Below are 19,313 nucleotides of genomic sequence, written 5' to 3'. Positions count from 1 at the left end.
CCCCTTTCAAAGTCAATGTCACCACCTGTCAATTGTATATTACGGAGGCGCCGCTGCCGGGTGCGACCGGCGCCCTCTGAGGCACCTTTCACGGTAGCTGAATCCCTGACAGACCGACACGGCCCGGCGGGCAGACCGACCAATCACTCTCTCACCGCCTCGGAATGATACGATGCCAGCGATTAAAGCACGGTGGTAGGGGACGCCACCGCAACGCCAGGCCTCATCGGCAGATTTGTGACACGTAGCCTATCATGGCGCTGCCTGCGGGCTACATACACGGGCCGCGGCGGGGGCAGCGCCCATCGGACACAACACACGCTAACGACACATTAACAACGGCCGATCTGCCGGCCTCTGTTGATCTCCTCAGCTGTCCGAGAGTCCACCGTAACAGGGGCCGTAACAGCGTAACACGTACAACAGTAACACGACATATACCAACACGGGCAGCGCAAACAATACACACATACACCACTGGCTGGAATTACACCGGGAATGCTCCCAATCAAAGGCCGCTGGACGGCACTGGTCCGCAGAGAAGGCCCGCTCTCATCAGACGCGCATCGCTCGGCAAAGGCACAGCTACGGCACTGGCTGGATTCGGTAGACGCACTCACTAGACATAATATATATCGGCAGGACTTGGGCTCTCAAACACACATAGACGTTCGTCGGATAATGGAAGGCACACGGGGCGGCAGAGGTTAGGACAATACGTACACATACACAAAATAATCATAGTGTTCTATCAATTGATCTTGGTTCCATTGTGACAAACTGGCAACAGGCATAGGCGGAAGACATGGGTAATATACACTGGGGGCCTGTATGGCGGCCCGGCAGGCGCGCTAACTCCGCTCCTCACAACGGAGTAATGTAGCCTCCTCAGTCATCCTGCGGGCTTCTGCACCGCACACGCACACACGCAGTCCGCTGCACACGTCTCCAGCTCGGTTGGAATGCACTCGGATTGCCCGCTCCCTCGCTCACTTTCACGTTCGTGTGACCCTTTCACTTTGATTGCCCGGTCACCGCGATCGCCATAATCCACGAACGCTTCCTCTTAGGTCCAGCGAACGGGATGTGGACCCGGAATGAACCGCGACACTGCACTGCCGCCACTGACCGATCATCGAGCCACTGTAAACCACGCCTTGTCGGCTGACAGCCGACGTCAAGTCCAGCCTGACGTCTTCACTCAATTATCCGGCCTTAGCTAGACATTCTAGCTACCGTAACTTTCGGTCGTCTCTCGGCTTCCGCGCCGGGTCACAGCTGTCAGTCTGCTGGCCATGCGATTGCAGCGGGCCGGTCACCACTGGGCGGCGACGCGGCACGGCGGTCGGCGCTATAGTTTGTTGCGCTGTGGCGCTGTACTCCACACGCAGCCGGCCTAGTTGGCCACCACGTAGTTGGCCGGGTAGAGTCCCACCTTGCCGTCCTTGCGGCCCTTACACCAGCCCTGTTCGTCCTCGTCCTCCAGCTTGTCGAACGTGTCGCCTGCGAACAGATGGAGCTCGGTCATATTCGGAGAACGATGGTAATATTACAGGCGCGTCAGCTGCCAGTGGCGCGCAACAAAGCCGTATCTTCGACATCCTTAAAAATACCGATATGAAGATTTGTTAACTCTTGATTCAGTAAATTATTTTTTTTTTAAGATGCGTAATGATCCGATAAAAGCACAAGGTGACGACCAAGCTATGCACAAAGGAAGCTCTCTAGAATCTTCGCAAATGATTAACACCGGACAATCAATGTGCAGGACGTAGCCTACGGTACGAACCACCACGTCACCCTTCTAATCCACCGGCCGGGATCTCTCACCGGCTTTGAAGGAGAGCTCGTCGGCCTCGACGCCCTCGTAATCGTAGACGGCTCGGACGGGCACGCCCGGCTCGCCGCTGTCCACCAGGTCCGTCGAGTACTCGTCCCACTCGGACGGGCCGCCGGCCGGCTCGTCGAAACCGTTACCGTTGCTGGTGAGAGACGGGGAGGCGAAGGTCAGAAGTGGAGACACTCGTAGCGGTCAGGTAGGGAGACATGGGGCAGGTACACTGACGTAGAAAGACTGATGCATGGTCAGATTACAGCTAATGCCAAAACAAGATATTGTTAGAACGGAAATGTAGCGGGCAGATATCAGGAATTGGAACACACGGCAAAACAAAACTAGGATAGCGTTCAGACGAGGAAAGGAGAGAATCCAATACGCAAACGGCCGCATGTCAAACCTCGAGGCCTCCTGTTTATCATAACCAGCCGTCAGGCCATCGAAAAAAAAGACTGTCATCAACCATGACTACAATGCGTACAATCAAATCAAACTTCTGGTGTTTGTCTACGTGTTTACGTTACCATACTTCCACAAGCAGAAAGTTCCCTGTCACGTCTGATCTATCAATTCACCTGTGCTGCGAGCTGCGGCTGGCGCCGGCGTCGCTGGTCCCTGTCCGACCGTCCGAGGAGCCCGTCTGACTCGTCTGCCGGCCCGTCGGCTTCTTTGAGTTGCGTGTCGCCGGGTTGTAGTCCTGCCAGGGCCAAAGGTCGGCGCCTTGGGTCAGGTCGGGGCAAAATAGGGTTACGGTACTCAAAAGCGCAATACAGGAAGCTTGCTAACAGGATACAAGCATGGCTATTCAATAGTGAGGACACAAATCCTTACAGATTGATCAAGAATAAATAAAGTTTAAATCCTTGCAGACTGATCAAGACTAACCAATGTCGTTAAGCTCATAAATTCGTGAGCATGTTACAGACTTCCATGCAGGCGTCTTTCGCATATTTCTTGGAATGACAGCTGTCAAGTACGGTCGCTGTTCCCAGGTTGATAATTAGGACATCCAACGATGCAACACGCCTGGTTCAAGTAGACCTTGGCCCAATGGTGCCGCGAGGAACAATTGTTGATAAACCACGCATACGAGGCGCAGTGTGATGTGAGGTGCTGATTTTGCAGCAATAACAGCTCAAAGCATCACGCGGCCTTCAATATCGCTTTCCGTGATCAGTGCACGCTCGGCCCGTGATCGCAAACAACAGAGGCCAATGGTGACTTCCCCGTCCAGCTAGTATAAAATGAGAACACAACACACCATCAGCACTCAGCAGTGTCTAGGTGCTCTACCAGTGCGCTACCCAACCACCAGACCAAGTCAAACAGCCCCGACTGTGTGATAAATCAGCTCAGCTCAGCTCAGCTCAGCACCGAACCATGCTGCGCTGGTGTCTGGTGCTGCTGCTCGCGGCTGTCGGCGTGTCCGGCTACCAGGACATCAGCCGGTGCACCTACTTCTGCCGCACGTCCGACGGCCGGTTCTTCTGCTGTCACAGCGGCGACCAGGGCGCCCACCGGCCGGTGGTGCACCCGGGACGGTGTCCCCCGGTGCGCCCCCAGTGCCCGCCCTCCCGGCAGCGCCCCCGCACCTGCGCACACGACGGCGACTGTCCCCGCAGCAGCAAGTGCTGCTACGATACCTGCCTCGAGTGGACCGTCTGCAAGCCGGCGCTCGGATTCAGCGAGGGGTAAGACCCCGACGTGAGGCATTGGTGGGGCCCACACGAGTAAACAATGTGACAATATTACGCTCACTTCAGCGAAGAAGCTAACAATTTTCAACGTATTGTCCTTCGAGACATATTTATTGTCGTAAGGATCCAGCAAACCACTTGTCAAAAAAGTTGGAATGCTAGTGACGACCTGGTAAGAGCAAAGCACAGCTGCGTTCATGAGGAAATATTAAGCTCATAAACCCTTGAACAGTTGACAAATGAACACTCCTTTTCAGCATCATCGAGTTTGAAGAATTTCGGTTTCCCTATCGGAAGCGCGGCTAGGCAGAGGGCGGTCGTGAGGCTACGAGCGGCCACTCCATCCACCCCGGTGCCGGGGACTGTCAGAGAACCCGGCGACAGCTCAACTTACGCGTAGGGACCGAGTCGCCCATAGCCGCGTCCTCAGCTCATCTTGACTCAGGCAATGCTCGCTGCGTGACAGCACAGCGTCACTGCCCAGTACCGCAACCAGCTAGCAGGCGGGCTCAGTCGTTCCCGAAAAGATGGTGAAAGCTCGGGGGTGATTGCAGAATGTATCTGCTTCTCACGAGACCACAAAATACGCGCTATATTGCATGCTCATTGCTCACCGATGCTGTAAAGTTGGCTCGCTGCGACGCGCAATGCGCGAATGATGGTGAGCTGCCAGCTGGTTTGCGCATCACAATAAACCTACGTGTGCTGTCAGCCCGTCCTTTGGACGCGTCCGTTGTGTACTTTTGAACGCCTGAGTCGAGTCGCAACTCGGCAGATCGACGTGGCGGATAAGGGTGCACACTGCACAGACCACGAACTTCGAACTTTGAGAGCCAAGGCTCCATCCAAGCGTCACTTCATTGCCATTCAACTGAAATCTCGTGCGGTGGGCGTTTGTTAGCGAGCACAAAGTAATCACTCAGCAGATCAAACAAATTATTCTGGCATTATCAAGCAATTCTGGCAAGACCAATGCACAAAATTAGCAGCAAGATGCCTGTTTGATTAAATATGTCGCAGCATGCAATTGTTAGCCAAAACTTAACTGACCTGAATAATAAAATGCAAATGAAGTTAAAAATAAAAACGAGTAAGTGATGGACAAAGTGCGTTTGGCGTGCCGGATTGGCGTGAAGTCAATGAGAGAAAGATAAAAAAGCGCAGAATAAGTGAAACGGCGTGATAGCGGGAACAAAATAAATGGACAGAATGGGTGAAATGACAGTGGATAATGAGGCAGTGGGTAAAATTGACTATGGAAATGTGTGAAAGAGGCATGCAGTCCCACAACTAAACAAAATAAGACTAATCAATGTGAAGAGGAACACACAGACTAGTTAATACCAGAGAGCGATGCGATTAGGTGCCGGATTGGTGCAGGACTAGTGCTGGAGATCGGTATTAGCTAACGCAGGCCTGTGCGAGAGTTGAGGGCCGAATTTAGGTGCCAGGGCGGGGTCGGAGCTGTCGTGGTTGCCATGCGTTTGGTGACTGGGCTGAATATCGTGTTAGGTGTCTTGTGTTAGGGGCTGGGACTGGTGCGGGGATTCTATGCTCGGGGTTCGGTGCGGGGTTTGTGCGAAGTTTGTGTCCCGGGGTTAGGTGCCGGTGCTGCCGGGACCCGGGGTTCTCCGTACGGGCAGGTCGTCGCTGACGGTCCGCTGGTTGATGAGCGTGATGTTGCCGTCCGCGATCAGGCCCTTCTTGCTCTTGGCGGCGGCGATGTCCCGGAACTCCTCGCTGTATTCCTGCGGCAGAGGGGGCCGGACGGCGGCCGGGGGGTCGGACCGGGGCGGCAGAGGCCGGACGAGCGGCGGTCTCAGTACAGCGGGCGCCGCCGGTGTCACTAGCAGGGCCGGCGGGAGACAGAGGCATGGTGGGCTAGTGGCTGGAGCCAAGGTATACTATACAATGGTAGCTTTACAGACAGTCAATCTGTGTAGATAAGACACTCTGTCTGATCAATTAGAGTAATACCAGAACGTTCTCCAGTCTAGCCGAGCCCATCCGTGCCGCCGCCTCCCTCCATCATCCCTCATCCACGGAGCGCAGCAGGCCGAGCGTACAGACAGCATGCCTATGGGTCAGCGCGTCCGCGGCGGACCGATACATACACTGGCAGAGCATACAGGGGGCGGGCCGGTCGGCGGCCGGGCCAGCCTCGCCGCCATTCAGGAGCGGGCGTCCGGCCGACCAGAGACTATTAGCGGGACCTACCTCGAACGCCGGCCAGTTCATGGGCATGTTGACGCCGTGGTTGTTGCTCCACCAGCGCAGGTCCTTCTCCTTGTCAGCGTTGGCAATCGTGTGCTCGAACTCGCGGTAGATCTGTGGTAGTCTGTGAGGAAGAAAGAACGCGAAATTAGGCCAGAATCGCAGCCGGATGCCCACGTGCGTGCTGCAGCTTAACTCTATCCTCGGAGGGAGCAGAACGGACGGGTGGAGGGAGAGAGAGCGGTGGACTTTACACCCGGACATCAGGACTCTAGCGACAAGGGTGATATACCGCCCGTATCGCGCGGGCTGAGTAAGCCGTGACACCGCAGCGTTAAACTATCGGGCGGCGGTCGGGCCCGTTCACAATGACCGAGTGTTACTCGGCCATAAATCGATCGCCAAATGTGACGGGTAATCGCAGATCACCAGCTGTGAATAGTGGTATTGTTATGTGATAGATGAGCTAATAATAGACGCAGGAGGAAGCTGGACTACTCTCCATTCTTGGCGCAGGATAAACAATGGCCGTTGCAGAGTATCCGCTCGATGGAGACCGTTAGTTTCCACCGACAGCTGATTAACTGATCACTCGTACGAGCGGCACGTACTCAGTAAAACCGCAGCAATAACCGTTACAGCTCACTCACTCTCAGACCGCATACCAGAACAATCAAACAATCTATAACGTGCCAATAAACCGTCCGAACAGCCGCACGAAACACACGAACGAAGCCGCTAACGGTGCCTCCACACCCAAACCCACCGTTTTGCCGGCCCGGCGCCTCCCTCTTCCGCCCGTAACCCTCCTCTCCCAACACTCACATGGGGTCTGCCGAGATGTTAAGACACTTCTGCAGGATGAACATGGTGTCCTTGAAGAAGAGCAGCCGCTCGGCCTCCCTGTCCTGGCACTTGTTGAACACCTGTGTCATGTCCTCGATGTAGCGCGGGTTCTGCTCCGAGATGTCTCTGAGCGCCATCTCGTAGCGGTCCTTGGTGCGCGTCACGTCCTCCTTGGCCTTCTGCACGCGCTCCTGCTGCTTTTTCAGCTGCAGGAACAACAGGGGGAGGGTTGCAGTCAGCAATGAGGTCAGCACAGGTTAGTACAGACTGCAGTCCACCCTGCTTATTCAGCTGGAGGAGCGACAGGGGGAGGGCTACGGTCAGCAATGGGGCTGGCACAGATCAACACACGCTCGCTCTGCTACTTCATCTGAGAGTCCATGATTTGGCTTATGCAGGTCACGCCAGGTCAGTCAGGGTCAAACAGATTAGCAAAATGTTTGTGAGCCAGCAGCGGTAAATCAAGGCAAAATTGGTCAAGTAAAATACTGCAAAATTACTCCCATCCGTAAATTACTCCCTCCCGCCCTCAACAGCTTCATACAACACAACACCTTAGCAATTCGGCCGCAATGGCAGTGGGGTCATTTGCTCCACGGTCCGTAGCAGCGGAGTGCTATACGCATCTTTCTCTGTAACGGCGCCAGGTCAAGACACCAAACGGCGGCGGTGACCCGAAACGCCGGCTAAGGACCGCCGCCCTGTCCCCTCCTATGAACGTCTATTAGGCGCTAGCTTTTGTCTTGAGGTTGACGATACCTCCATCAAACCGTGGCGGCACCTCCGATGGACCTATACTGAGACGGCACTTCCTGTTCTGAAGACGCCTGCAACTCTACTTGGAGTAGTAGCTGGCGGCATTAGTACTGAACACAGTTGACCTTTCTCCCGAAGACGGTAGCATCTCTACTGAAAGCGTGCCATCTCTACCGAAGAGGACGGCGTCTCTACTGAAGACGGTGGCGCCCTTACTAATGTCGGTCACACAGAGCGAGCGTCAGATATGAATTATCCCATTGCCGGTCTGTGCACGCTAGCATGGTCCTGCTGTGAGCTACTGCAGGGCACAGTGCACGCGCCACGGTCAGCCCAGCGGGTGGGGGAGGGGACCAGTGACCAACATGCGAAAGCGGACAGGGAGGGGGAGTGTGATGGAGTGAGAGAGGGACATCAGAACGCACTCAGGTGCGCAGCGGGAGCGGCACTGAACGGCAGTAATGTCTACACTACGGCTAGGTGGGGGAGGCTGCAGCACGGTGCTTTATGAATATGGAAAACAGTCCGGTCGTCAAATATGTACACTTTGCAGAGTACGCATCCGTAACAAATGACCGCCCATTACAACCCAGGCTGCCTCGTCATAACCCACGGCTGGAGCTGATGGTATTTTGATGTTGCTGTAACACAAAAATTTGCTTTAAAGTCGGTTCAACCCGCTGTATTTAGTCATGGACACGGTCTAGGATTTCCGCCGTCAGCGTCAAAATCTGCAAGCCCAGAGGCCTATCAACGGTCCGCTCACAGTCCAAAGGTCAGTTCACAATCAAAGGTCAGTTCACAGCTCGGGCCCAATGCCCACGTAGTCCGTGTGGGAGCTCTGGGCAGGGTCCAGCCACTGCTCCCGCTGCCAGCTCCGTACGACCCGGCCACCCCACCGGCGCCCGGCCGTCGCGCGGCTGATCCCGTGCGCGGTATGCTAATTCTCCATTGTGAATCGCCACCCGGCCGGCCGAGTGCGCTGGCGGCACGTGACCGTGTGGTGCGCCGCGCTCACCCGCTGCAGGGTTCGACAGCCGCTCTGCAGTGGGCGCCGGAACTGGCGAGGTCGTACCTACCGCGGCGGCCCGCTGAGGATCCCCAGAGCCGCGCAGCCAGGTCAACAGGGCACGCCGGTCGACCATTTACAGATAACCTATCAAACACTTATCGGGATTTGCGAAATTCCCTATCTGGCGATCGCCACATAAGGTGGCGTGATTTACTGTCAGTTCGATAGCTCACAATGGTGTCACTATCTGGTGAAGTGTGTCATGGAGATGGAGCTGCCTTGTGTAGCGCCAGCGATATAGGTGCGGTATCGGCAAAGATAGTCCATATAGAGGCGGCTATTCACTGAGGACCAACGCTCGCGACCTTCCCGTGTGGATTTAAAGGACTATTAGCTATCAGAGGGATGGGCGGAAGGTGAAATGTGTCATCACTGTACTGCAATGATAGTCAGTGCCCGATATATGTGGATATGCGCGGTGACCTTCCGAGCTCATTGTCATGAGCTCCAGTGAATATAAAATGCTATAATATGAGTGAATATACAATGCTATATAAATATACAATGTTATATAATGAATGCTATATAGTGAATATATTGCACGGTAAAGAGGAGAGACAGGGTAAAATAATAAACCTAATTACAAACGAGAGTCGGGTAAAGAAAAACGAAAGCATGAAGGACGGACAGAACGGAGGAGGATACACCGTTAGAACAGGGTAAGGACGGATAAAAAGTGAAAGCACGGATTGAAAAGAGAGGAAGAAAACAGACAAGGATTGAGGAGCATAAGGCAGCGTCCCGGACCCGGTCCCATCCAAACCACCGCTGCTCTCGCAGTCAGTGGCAGCCCGGCTCAGAGAGACCCGGCCGTAGCGTACGTACCGCCTCTGCAGACAAGCTGCTGTCGTTAGCCGCGTACCGCTCCTGGTTCAGCGCCGTCCGCTCCGCCTTGCACGCCGCGTGGTAGTCCGACTTGGCCTTGTTCACCTGAAACACAGACGGGTGTTTGGTGAGTCTCGGAGGGGGTGTGTGGGCTACAACGCACGGCGGTCAACGATGGGACAGATGACGTTTAGCAGACTTCTGGCATGACTATTTACATACTGTGCTTTGGTCGGACTGACAGCGATTCCACATCAGGGGGGCGGTATATGAAGACAGGCGGGTGCATCATAAACTCAGAGATACATTCAGACTACTGGATCATAAATATTCAGCAGACAGCGAACACACAATAACCCAGAGAAATGTGGTCGGCACGCCGTAAACGCAATCATTGCGAAGTGAGTTGCATGAACAAATCAGCCACACGTGAATGAGCAGCATGACATCGATGTTTGAACGTCACGAAAAAAAAATGTCCCCAAAGCTACTGTTCATGCAGTTTTTATGCATATAACAAGTAAGGAGTCATGAGAGAACGATAACATTTTAGGATATCGGAATTATATGTGTTTCGAAAAGGCAAACGGCCGCTTCGTCAGTCACAGGGCCAACCAGCCGCCAATGCGGTCGATCGTTGCAGATCAATCGACAATCGGGCACCACTTCAGGCAATCAGAACGCATCCACCGACCACGAACACCACTCTGAAAGGTATTGCACACATCACGGCACATTGTACACACGGCAGCACGGCGCTTTAGCATCCGGTACGCCAGTTTCCGAGAGGACACTAAACCAACATTGCAGTGTGCTAAACAAACAGTAGTTATCTGAATAGCAGGTTGCTCAGCGGAAGCGCCGTATAGGTGCCCACCTCCACAGCTTCTGATAGCGGTTAGGAGCTGACAGCGGCTGGGAGCGGAGGGGGGGGGGGGCGGGCAGTGACCCGTGCAAGCCGGTCCTACGGCGATGCGGCTGATCGGCTGGACACTGCATGAATACCACACCGACCGAGACAGGTGCCACGCCTTGGGACAAGGCCGGACAAGGGTGCAGCTCTGTACCGGGAATGTGGTGGCTGCCGTGTGTCTACCCTCCACGGCATGGTGCGGCACGACAGTCGACACCATAGGGTGTCAACTGGTCTGGCGAATGTGTGGTCACTGACTGCAGACATCGCTGGCCTTATTGCCTGTCCGCAAGGGTTGGTCTCATCCAGTTTCTATGTTCTCTATGCAAGCGAGTCGCGCCACGTGGCAAGGTCGCGGTTACATTCTGCCAGCCGGGACTCTGCCACCACGTGCGGCCGGGACTGGTAGCGGGCCTCACCCCCACCTGTTCCATGAACTGGACTGAGGCAGTCACTCGGCCCGTCCCCCGTCCATCGCTCACAGACGCCCACAGTGCGACGCCTGCCGAGAGGAGCCGCCCGGCGTCACATGGGGAGAGGTGCCGCCCACCCGCCCGACATTCCTACGAGCCGACACCGGTACCGTGTCGTCCAACCGTAAACAGCGGCCCCGACCTGCGCGCTGGGCCGGGACGGGTCAGCAGCGGTGGCCGGCCGCAGCCGGGACCGGCTCCGCCCGCGGCCCGGCGCGTGAGGAGGCCGCGCGCCGCGGTCACTCACTCCGGCGGCGGCGGCGGCGGCAGCGGCGGACCACCGCCAACCGTGCCGCGGCTGGCATCCGTGGGACATCCTGAGCCGTCCGTGTCTCAGTCATCGGCGACATCCTCACACTCGGGAGCGGGACAACCCTCTCAAGTCTCAACAGCATCAATCTTAGTCGTCCCTCTGAAGACGTCCCTCTCGGCACCCTCCAATCAGGGACACCCCTCTCGGGGTCACGGCACTAAGTGGCACCCCTCTCGATACTCTCTCGATGCCACTCTCGGTGCCCTTACACTCGGGACACCCTTCACCTGTTGCAATGTTTGCATTGATCTCACCACCACCGCAATATTGAACAGATAGACAGATAAGCTCCACTCTTTCGACCGAGGTCGCTGCCTTGCTGACCCGTCACACCAAAGGTCATCTGCTTGTCAACGGGCCGGCCACCGACCCTCTACTGTCAGTGAGACGAGTGGGCACCGAGTGAGTCACCACACCAAGCGGAACTTGTGGACGAGTAACGGACGCATTGGGACGGCAGCCGGGCACTGTGACGCTGTTTACTGCAGATGTGGCCGGGTCGAAAATTGGTCCCCGATGACGTAGTGCTCCGGAAATTGACGAGCACAATCTATACAAAGCCACATCTTGACTGCTCAACGGATCAGTTGCCAGCGCGTCGGGCGAGCAGCCACAACCTGCACACACAGTCCCATACATACAGGCGGCACCATGAGTAGCAGTGTAAGGTGCCAGTAGTCGCACCCGAGTCAGGCGCCGAAATGATAGATGGCTTGTAGAAAAAGCCGCAGGCCGTAGTATCTGGTCGGACGTGTTCGATTGAGGGCCCGGGGGATGATGGAATACCGGCAAATCGACAGGAATACACGAATATCACTGGCGTTCTGTGTCGATCAGCGACGTTCTCCGACGATCACTGGTGTTCTCTGAGGACCAGCAGCGTTCTCCATCGCTCCGATGTGGCTGTGTGAGGTGTTTGTCGTGACTGGACGTTGTAGTTTCTAGTTTGTACAAACCGTTAGCGAGCCCTGAGCGCCCGGTCCAAGCTCAAGACACGCGATGGAACGGCGACAAAGCAAGGACAAATTTTTATATAAACCGGAACCCAGTAATTTGTGAGAGTTTTCTAAAGCAAATATGTTGCTTGGGTTGTGCACAACGAGCACAACGAGCTACTTCACGTACTAAAAATACGCACATGACGTGAAGTGATACCACTCAGCATTAAGTGTTAATTACCGGAGCCCTACATTTCTACTAACTGTGCTGAGAAGGTAGAGATTGCATGACAGCTGGAACGATGTATATTACGCCCTAATTAGCGCTGAGTCTCACTCAGCGGTGCCACCGAGTGTCGGATAATTGCTTGACAGCGCTAACTCGTCAGTGCTAACGGCCGTGAGTGTTCCCGTCCGGTCGTGACTAAGCTGTGCGGCCTAGTCACGGACAGAATCACGGGCATAGTCACGGACAGCGTCACAGACCAGTTACGGACAAACCCAAGTCAATGAGCAGACCACGGACAGGGTAATGAACCAAGCCACCGACCTTTCAGCACCTGTCCGAGTCACGCCTAAGTCGCAACCCGTCAAATTCGACCGCACTGCCGTCTCTCGCTCTTATGGAGACGCACTGACGACTCCGTAGACTTCTTACGGAGACGCATCGTGCCAGTGCCCTCATGGTCATTGTACCCTGATGGCGCCTCGCGCCGGCAGCGGTTCGGGCCTCCAACACTTCCGCTGCCGAGCAGGTTCGGATGCGGTCTCTGCACAGCGGTTTGGGCTCCCAGGCGCCGCGGCCGAGCCGGTTGGGTAGCGGGCTCGGAGCTGTAACGTGCCATTGTAGTTTTCTGATATGGGATCGGAGCTACCGCAGGACTGCCGACCGCAGCCACGCATCGGTGGCGGGAGCTGAGGTCGACGAACAGATACTCACCTTATCCAGCAGCTTCTGCCAGCTCTTCTGCGCCTTCTTGAAGGCGTCGTCCAGGTCCTTCTTCTCCTTGAAGGACTGCATCATCGTCTGCGGAAACGGAGATATGGGAGACGTTAGTGACGGCGTGTGGCTTGTGATGACATATAATAGACTAATAAGTTAGAGCAAACAGCTGTAAGCGAGTTTTATAATGACGTTCACTGCTCAAGAAACACGAGATGTAAGTTTTATTATGAAACGTTATGACGAGCGCCAACACAAAAACAAACTTCTATTTGCTCTCCACTAACAAGTCACGTAATCACGTTATATCGACATTCGATTAGTCACGTAACCAGCGTATCCTTTCCGCTTCTCCTGCCAAGTATCCCAACCACCTGTGCTCTCCAGCACCGAAACTGCATCCAGCGGGCGCGCGCCTAGGATACGAAGCCAGCCCATTTGTTAGCCGTCCTCTGTAATTATCTGGCTGGAGCGGCGGCCGACTGCCGTTCGCTGTTGGACCGACCCGGCCGGTACAAAACCCATCAAAACAACGCGGGCCGCCACTAGGCGCCGCAGGAGCGCGCACCACGGCCCGCCGAGCTGCTGAACGTTAGAGACCGACGGACAGACTCCCGGCTCCTAGCCGGCATCACGTCACGGCGGAGCGGACCGCCACGGACCGTCACGGAGCGCACAGATGGACCATCGGTCCCCGCGGCGGACGGATGGTCCGTCTCAGGGAGGCACCGCGGACCGCCCGGCCAGACACGCCGCACCTGGCTCCCAATCGGCTGGGCTGGACGGCGGACTAACGGCGGACGTAAGGCAGGCGGAGGTCCATGAGTGTTGGACAACTGAAACTGTCACTACATACAACTTACAAGTGACCCAAAATTGATAAATCATTGCACAGGTGAGCAAGGGAATGGTCGCTCATGTATTCATTTTACGGAGCAGAGTAAAAACATTTGATTTATGTTGTCCGCATAACGCATGTGCGGAATTACCTCCTGGCTCCTGGCATGTAAATGAGGCCATTGTATCGCTGCTGTTCCAGAATCTGACGGACGGTGGTGTGACCGTTCATCACCTGACCGACACTGGCTCATAGTTCCACACGTTCATTGTAGGCATGGGAGCAGACACAATGCAGTGCTGGTGACATATTATTCCCATCAAACCAACGCTGACTTCTTATCAAATTTTATGTTCCACTTGTCATTGCTGTTCATTACTCATTAGTTCGACTTCCATTGCCGAGTTTTCCGCCGATTTACTCGGTGTCACCAGGGTCGACGAGGAGCCGTTCGGCCGCAGACAGATGCGCCTCTGCGCTGCACGGCCGGCGCTGTACCGTGCCGAGGGGCCGGCTGATTGAATTCGCGGACAGACGAGCGGCCACAAACAGCGCCCCGACGCCCCGATGTCGCAACTCTGTCCGAAACACGACACCGCAACAGTGGGGCACGGCAACCGCCGCAGCCGCCGCCGGTGCAGGCAGCCATCCGAGCTCGCACACGGCTGCCAACGCCGCACATCATGCACAAAGACCCGTGCGCGTAGGAGCGACATCACACAGTCACGGGCTGGGTGCCACTACACCTTGTGCCTTCACTGCATACTGCACTGTCAAGAAGCACCGTATCCAGAGCTCACTTACATGAAATGACTAGCGAGGCTCATCAACCAGCCACCTGCCCCAGTAATCAGATACAGGCTCAGCAGACCTTCTGTGGCTTCAACAACTTAATCACGAGGTGTGCTAACTGCAACACTACCGGTGATTTCAGTACAACTGCAGCTGGAGTTCTACAACTGTATGTGACTGAAGTACCATCAGCGGCACCCAGACGGTCATCGAAACCCTCGTCCAGACTCCAGTCAACCAACATAGGTACCCGAAATCTCTGAGCACGGAGCAGTGTAGCTCTCACAGACGGCTGGAGGGCGGGAGCGTGCCATTGGATGGACAGTCACGATTTTTAAACGGTCGTGACCATGAAAAATGAACGCTGGGCTACCACCGACAGAAATGTGTCACTGCGGCCGGCCTGACGGGAAATACATCAGCAGTCAGCATCGTGTGGAGGTGGCCAGAGCGCGCGACACAACGCACGCGGCTGCTGAATTGTGCGGATACAAGGGCGAAGCAACACTATGGGACCCGGCCAAAGCCATTCATGTGACATGACAGCCCGCGGCAACACGGGCAGTTTTGCTCTCCAAAACATACGAGTGACAGAATGCCAAGTTCAACATTTTGTATTGATAACTACAGCAGTTTTAGTAACAGCCATTCTTGGCCATTGATTAGTTTATGCGTAAGCATTAATTTTCACGGACTTGCCTAATGCTCATTTCACGTCCACAAGGGTTACAGAGGGCGCCCCGACGTGCCCTTTCTGGCCCGATTCCCATACGAATGAGCTAGCCACAAAAGAGCTGTTGTTGTTTGAGCTAGCTCATTTGGGCTAGTGCCACAAAATAGCTAGTGCGATTGTAACTAGTCCCACAAAACAGCTAGGAGCAAAATGATTAGTGTTGTAAAGGGCTAGTAGATCGGGACACGCCGTACCTCTTCGGGATTTTATAAGCAAAGTTCAGTTCAGATCAGATCGGTCACTAAAAAGGTCGTAATATTGAAAAGGACAGAAACATACGACTCAGATTTTATTCTCAAACGTTCATCGAAATGTCGTATCCAACTCCGCGAAGAAACTCCTGCCTGTCTATGATGTCTTCTGCGAGACGGCGAATGAGGACCTTAATTCGTTTATTTATATCGGCATAATTTTTCTCTTGTTTTTGAACTTCGTTTCCTGCCTTGAATTTGCAAAGTTCGGCAGCTTGCAGCGCTTCTTCTTTTTGAATCACGGCCAGATAACGCCAAAGTAACGGGTGTGGCGAGTCCACCATTCCTTGGATTGCCCTGTGCCACCCTTCAATTTTGTTGTTGGTCCTCGACATTCCCTCGTCGGTGCGACCCCTGATATTCCACATGTCTTTTCCGAAATTTTTTGCTCTCCTTTGCCCCCTCCGTCCCTGCCTCCCAATGTAGATATCTTCAAAGTAATTGTAATAGGTATCTTCAAAGTTCTTTGCACCACTAGCTCTCCTTGGGACTAGCTCTTATAAGTTACTAGCTATTTTAACCCTCGCCCGTAACGGTGTTTTGCCACCTTCGCCCATGCAGGGGGGGGGGGTGGTGCGACCCCCCCTGGCGTTTGAAAACGGAGCGTCGTAGAGCTTAGCGGAAAAGACCAACGGATTGCTCTCAACGAGATCTCGCGATTGGTGGTATATTTTTTTGGTCCTAGGTCAACATTTGACCTACTTATGACCGGTCAAAGGTCAAACTTTCGGAAAAATCTAACTTTTTCAGAATTCCGCGCCGATTGCGGCAAAACGGTAAGAGATATCGACTTGAAACCTTCACTATCGTGATCCTTGATCAATTCTCTATCGCTTGGTGTGTATTTCGATGTCATAACTCTAAAAATGATGCGTTGGGAGCATCGGAAGTCTGCAAGGTCATTTGTGCATTGGGTCACGTCAGGCGTGTGACGTCACTGACCTGACCCTGACCCAAAATGAACTACAAGAAACAACCGACGATGCCTGAAATGGATAGCAAATTCGAATTCAGGGCATCAAAATACCCCGAAAAGGCATACAAGTGCAAGAAGTCATTACAGGTCAACCGAGGTCACTGACACTACCTTGACCTTAAGTAACCTTCAAAATGTCAACGGACATTGTGTCAATGTCAAATCAGCCAGTTGTGATTCTAAAACAATCCATCAGTGTCAGGTCAGTCGGCATTTATACCAATGTGAAGCAATCTCCAATTTAGCGTAAATCTGGCCAGAGGTTGTTCCCTTTATGACGTCATAACTCCGTGACCTGACATGACCTTGACAAAAAAAAAATACCAAAAGTTGCGCAAAGGATGCCCCATAGGGTACTGAAAATTTGAGCAGGCTATCTGAAACAGTTCGGCGTGTAGCTAAGAAAAACCTCAGGGGGGGGGGGGGGTGCACCAACCCAACCCCCCTACATGGGCGAGGGTTAACATTAGCTTTTACATCACTAGCTCTTTTGTAGCACTAGCTCAAACGTACTAGCTCAAATGACACTAGCTGTTTTGTCGCTAGCTATTCCGACACGAGGCCGTCTGGCCCTGTGCTCCGATCCCATTTGAAATGCCAGGGGTGTCGTTTTCCGAAAATGATTGGTAGGGCCCAAAGGCGGCGGCCGGCCACATGTGGCGGGGCTTAAAAGGTAGGGTACCCCCAAATCTGCCTTTCTCATCGGATTTCGGTCACTTATTTTTTCGCCCTGGTCATTGACAAGACAAACCAAAATCTAAAAAAAAAACATTTTGGAAGTCTAGGTCCTCAACGAGCTCCATGCACAAAACGTGCAGTTAAATAGGCAGTTATAATAGTGTCGGAGGAATGCACGCCATTCTGAAAGAGGCCCACGCCGACTTAAAAGCACGGCTGTGCTGAAAGGGGCCAGGGACGGTTTTGATGGCCCAAGCCGAATGAAAAAGACGGCTACGGGGCCAGGAATGGCTTTGAAGGCCCACGCCAATCGCAGGATTCGACAACTAACGAGGTCTCGAAACACCACGATAGTTAGACCTGCTTGCCAAAATAAAAGGATGACGGTACAAGCCGGCATTCAGAAAGTTACATGCCCGACCATGAAGAAGCAGAGAGATACGTCATCGACTTATTAGACAAAAAAGTTCATTTATTCTAATAACCACCGCTAAGACAAACACATTTCGCGCAGCGCTTCGGCCTTCGGGAGAGCCCTCAAAGTCTCCATAATCAATTGGGTTTTGGACCCATCCCACGTCCAAGACGGCTGCTTTAGTCTCCCTGCAGTCAGCGAAGCTGCCACTGCTAATTTCCTTATGTTGGGGAAGAGGTGGCAACCAGAGGGTGCAGGGTTCGGAAAAAAGTGGATGCGACAACAACTCGAAGCCACATTTCATCACTTAACTTATCGTCACCCCGCGCAAGTACGCAGGTGCGTGGCCGTGGATCAGTTGCACACTTTATGTCAGCTTCCCTATAGCCTCTCCTCGATGTCTATCGAATGGACGCACATCATCAATTGTGCGCCCCTGTTTTAGAAAGTTGACAAGCAGAGCCCCGTCGGCATACCAAAATGTAACCAATATCACTTTGCCGACTAACTTCAACTCGTACCACTCAGTTGGTGGCCGTTACTCGGTGTGCACTGTGCTTCCACTTGCGCAACTCGGCACGGTGTCCCTTAGTGTCAACGTGTGACGCCCACAATTCCTTTACGGTGACAAGTCAATGATATCTTCTAGATATTCGATAAAGGGCCAAACACCCCGCTAAGCCTCCTTTCGAGCTTGCCTTTTCTCTGCAGTGTCAGCAAACGGGGGATACATCTTGCAGAGATCTTAAACATAGCATGATAGATTCCAGTGGCGTAGCCAAGTGGGGGGGGGGGCACAGGGGGCGCGTGCCCCTCCCATCGGGTCCAGGGGGCCCTTCGGGTCCCTGCGGCGCCAATCGGCCGCTGAGGGTCCACGCTGGCCATATTTCGTCTCAAAGGGACCCCACAGGGCTCGTCAGAGCATCTCATGGGCCCCTAAGTGGCGTATTAAGATCTTCGTAAGTGCCCCACGCCGGCTTCTTAGAGCCCTTGTCACCAGTTAAGGCCCTAAGAGGCCGCCAAGGGCCCCTTACCAGCCTGCCCCTCACGGTCTCTGAGAATCTCTTGCTGGCCTCTGAGGGCCCATTGGTGGCCTTGGCTCTGAGGGCGCATTGGTGGCCTCGGCTCTGAGGGCCTATTGGTGGCCTCTGAGGGCCCTTACCGGCCTATTAGGAGCCGGCTCTACGAGCTGCATGCCCGCCTGTGATGGTCCAACACCAATTCTCTTAGGGCCCCAATAACTGTGAGGAGTGCCTCTGATAGCCCACACCGGCGTTTCTGAGAGCCCACGCCGGCGTTTCTGAGGCCCCTTCTCCCCCAGTTCTGAGGTTCTTCATCAGAGGCTCCTAAGGCCCTACACCAGCGACTCTGGCGGCTCCACTGAGTCCACACTGGTGACTCTGAGGGTCCCAGTGGCGTCTGAGAATACTATGCCGGTCTAAAGGGACCCCCTCGGCGCTCCTGAAGGCACCGCCGACCTCTGAGGTCCCCTTGTCGTCCTATGAAGGGCCCGCACCAGCACTCAGCTCAGCAGCTCTAAGGGTCCCACGCATATCTGTGATGGCCATAAACCAGTGTATCTGAGGGCCCCGAAACGGCGCTTAACCCGCGCCCTGATGGGGGGGGGGCCATTTTGGCCCCCCCCCTGTGGTTTTTCTTAAATAGCGAGAAAACGGCGGCGCGCAGCGCCGCTAAATTTTGGGTACCTTACCGGGCATCAATTTGACACCTTCACACAAAATTTCAAGTCACAGGTCACCTCAGGTCAGGAGTTATTGAGGTCAAACTGAGGTCATGTTCGAG

The 19,313-nt window shown here is 54.3% G+C and overlaps 2 protein-coding genes across 4 annotated transcripts in view; one reads left to right on the top strand and one right to left on the bottom strand.

Moving 5' to 3' along the window:
- Positions 1-18: 18 nt before the first annotated feature.
- Positions 19-19,313, bottom strand: part of LOC122390857 (protein kinase C and casein kinase substrate in neurons protein 2-like) — a 32,140-nt gene continuing 12,845 nt past the window's right edge. For 2 of the 3 annotated variants that reach the window (XM_043384241.1, XM_043384242.1), the window contains exons 4-11: positions 12,825-12,911; positions 9,248-9,352; positions 6,574-6,800; positions 5,752-5,872; positions 5,172-5,282; positions 2,413-2,534; positions 1,831-1,982; positions 19-1,503 (exon numbers count right to left, since the gene is read on the bottom strand). In XM_043384241.1, coding sequence (XP_043240176.1) covers positions 1,397-1,503; positions 1,831-1,982; positions 2,413-2,534; positions 5,172-5,282; positions 5,752-5,872; positions 6,574-6,800; positions 9,248-9,352; positions 12,825-12,911 — 1,032 coding nt within the window. In that variant the 3' untranslated portion in view covers positions 19-1,396. The remainder of the gene's footprint in view (positions 1,504-1,830; positions 1,983-2,412; positions 2,535-5,171; positions 5,283-5,751; positions 5,873-6,573; positions 6,801-9,247; positions 9,353-12,824; positions 12,912-19,313) is intronic. The other variant, XM_043384243.1, reaches the window with a different exon arrangement.
- LOC122390859 (whey acidic protein-like) lies at positions 3,121-4,129 on the top strand. The gene is made up of 2 exons (XM_043384253.1): positions 3,121-3,528; positions 3,792-4,129. Exons 1-2 carry the CDS (start codon positions 3,218-3,220, stop codon positions 3,838-3,840), a joined length of 360 nt encoding a protein of 119 aa, XP_043240188.1. The 5' UTR covers positions 3,121-3,217; the 3' UTR covers positions 3,841-4,129.

The sequence above is a fragment of the Amphibalanus amphitrite genome, unplaced genomic scaffold, assembly GCF_019059575.1.
Source record: "Amphibalanus amphitrite isolate SeventyFive unplaced genomic scaffold, NRLGWU_Aamphi_draft 000412F_arrow, whole genome shotgun sequence".
In the NCBI taxonomy this organism is placed as follows: domain Eukaryota; kingdom Metazoa; phylum Arthropoda; class Thecostraca; order Balanomorpha; family Balanidae; genus Amphibalanus; species Amphibalanus amphitrite.
Note: the sequence above shows the minus strand (reverse complement) of the source record. Positions and strands in the feature narration are given on the sequence as shown.

Excerpts from the sequence above, each read along its gene's own strand:
- LOC122390859 (XM_043384253.1), top strand. The coding sequence starts at position 3,218 with ATGCTGCGCTGGTGTCTGGTGCTGCTGCTCGCGGCTGTCGGCGTGTCC. Across the intron at positions 3,529-3,791 it reads GCGCTCGGATTCAGCGAGGG|CATCATCGAGTTTGAAGAAT; the intron begins GTAAGACCCCGA and ends ACTCCTTTTCAG.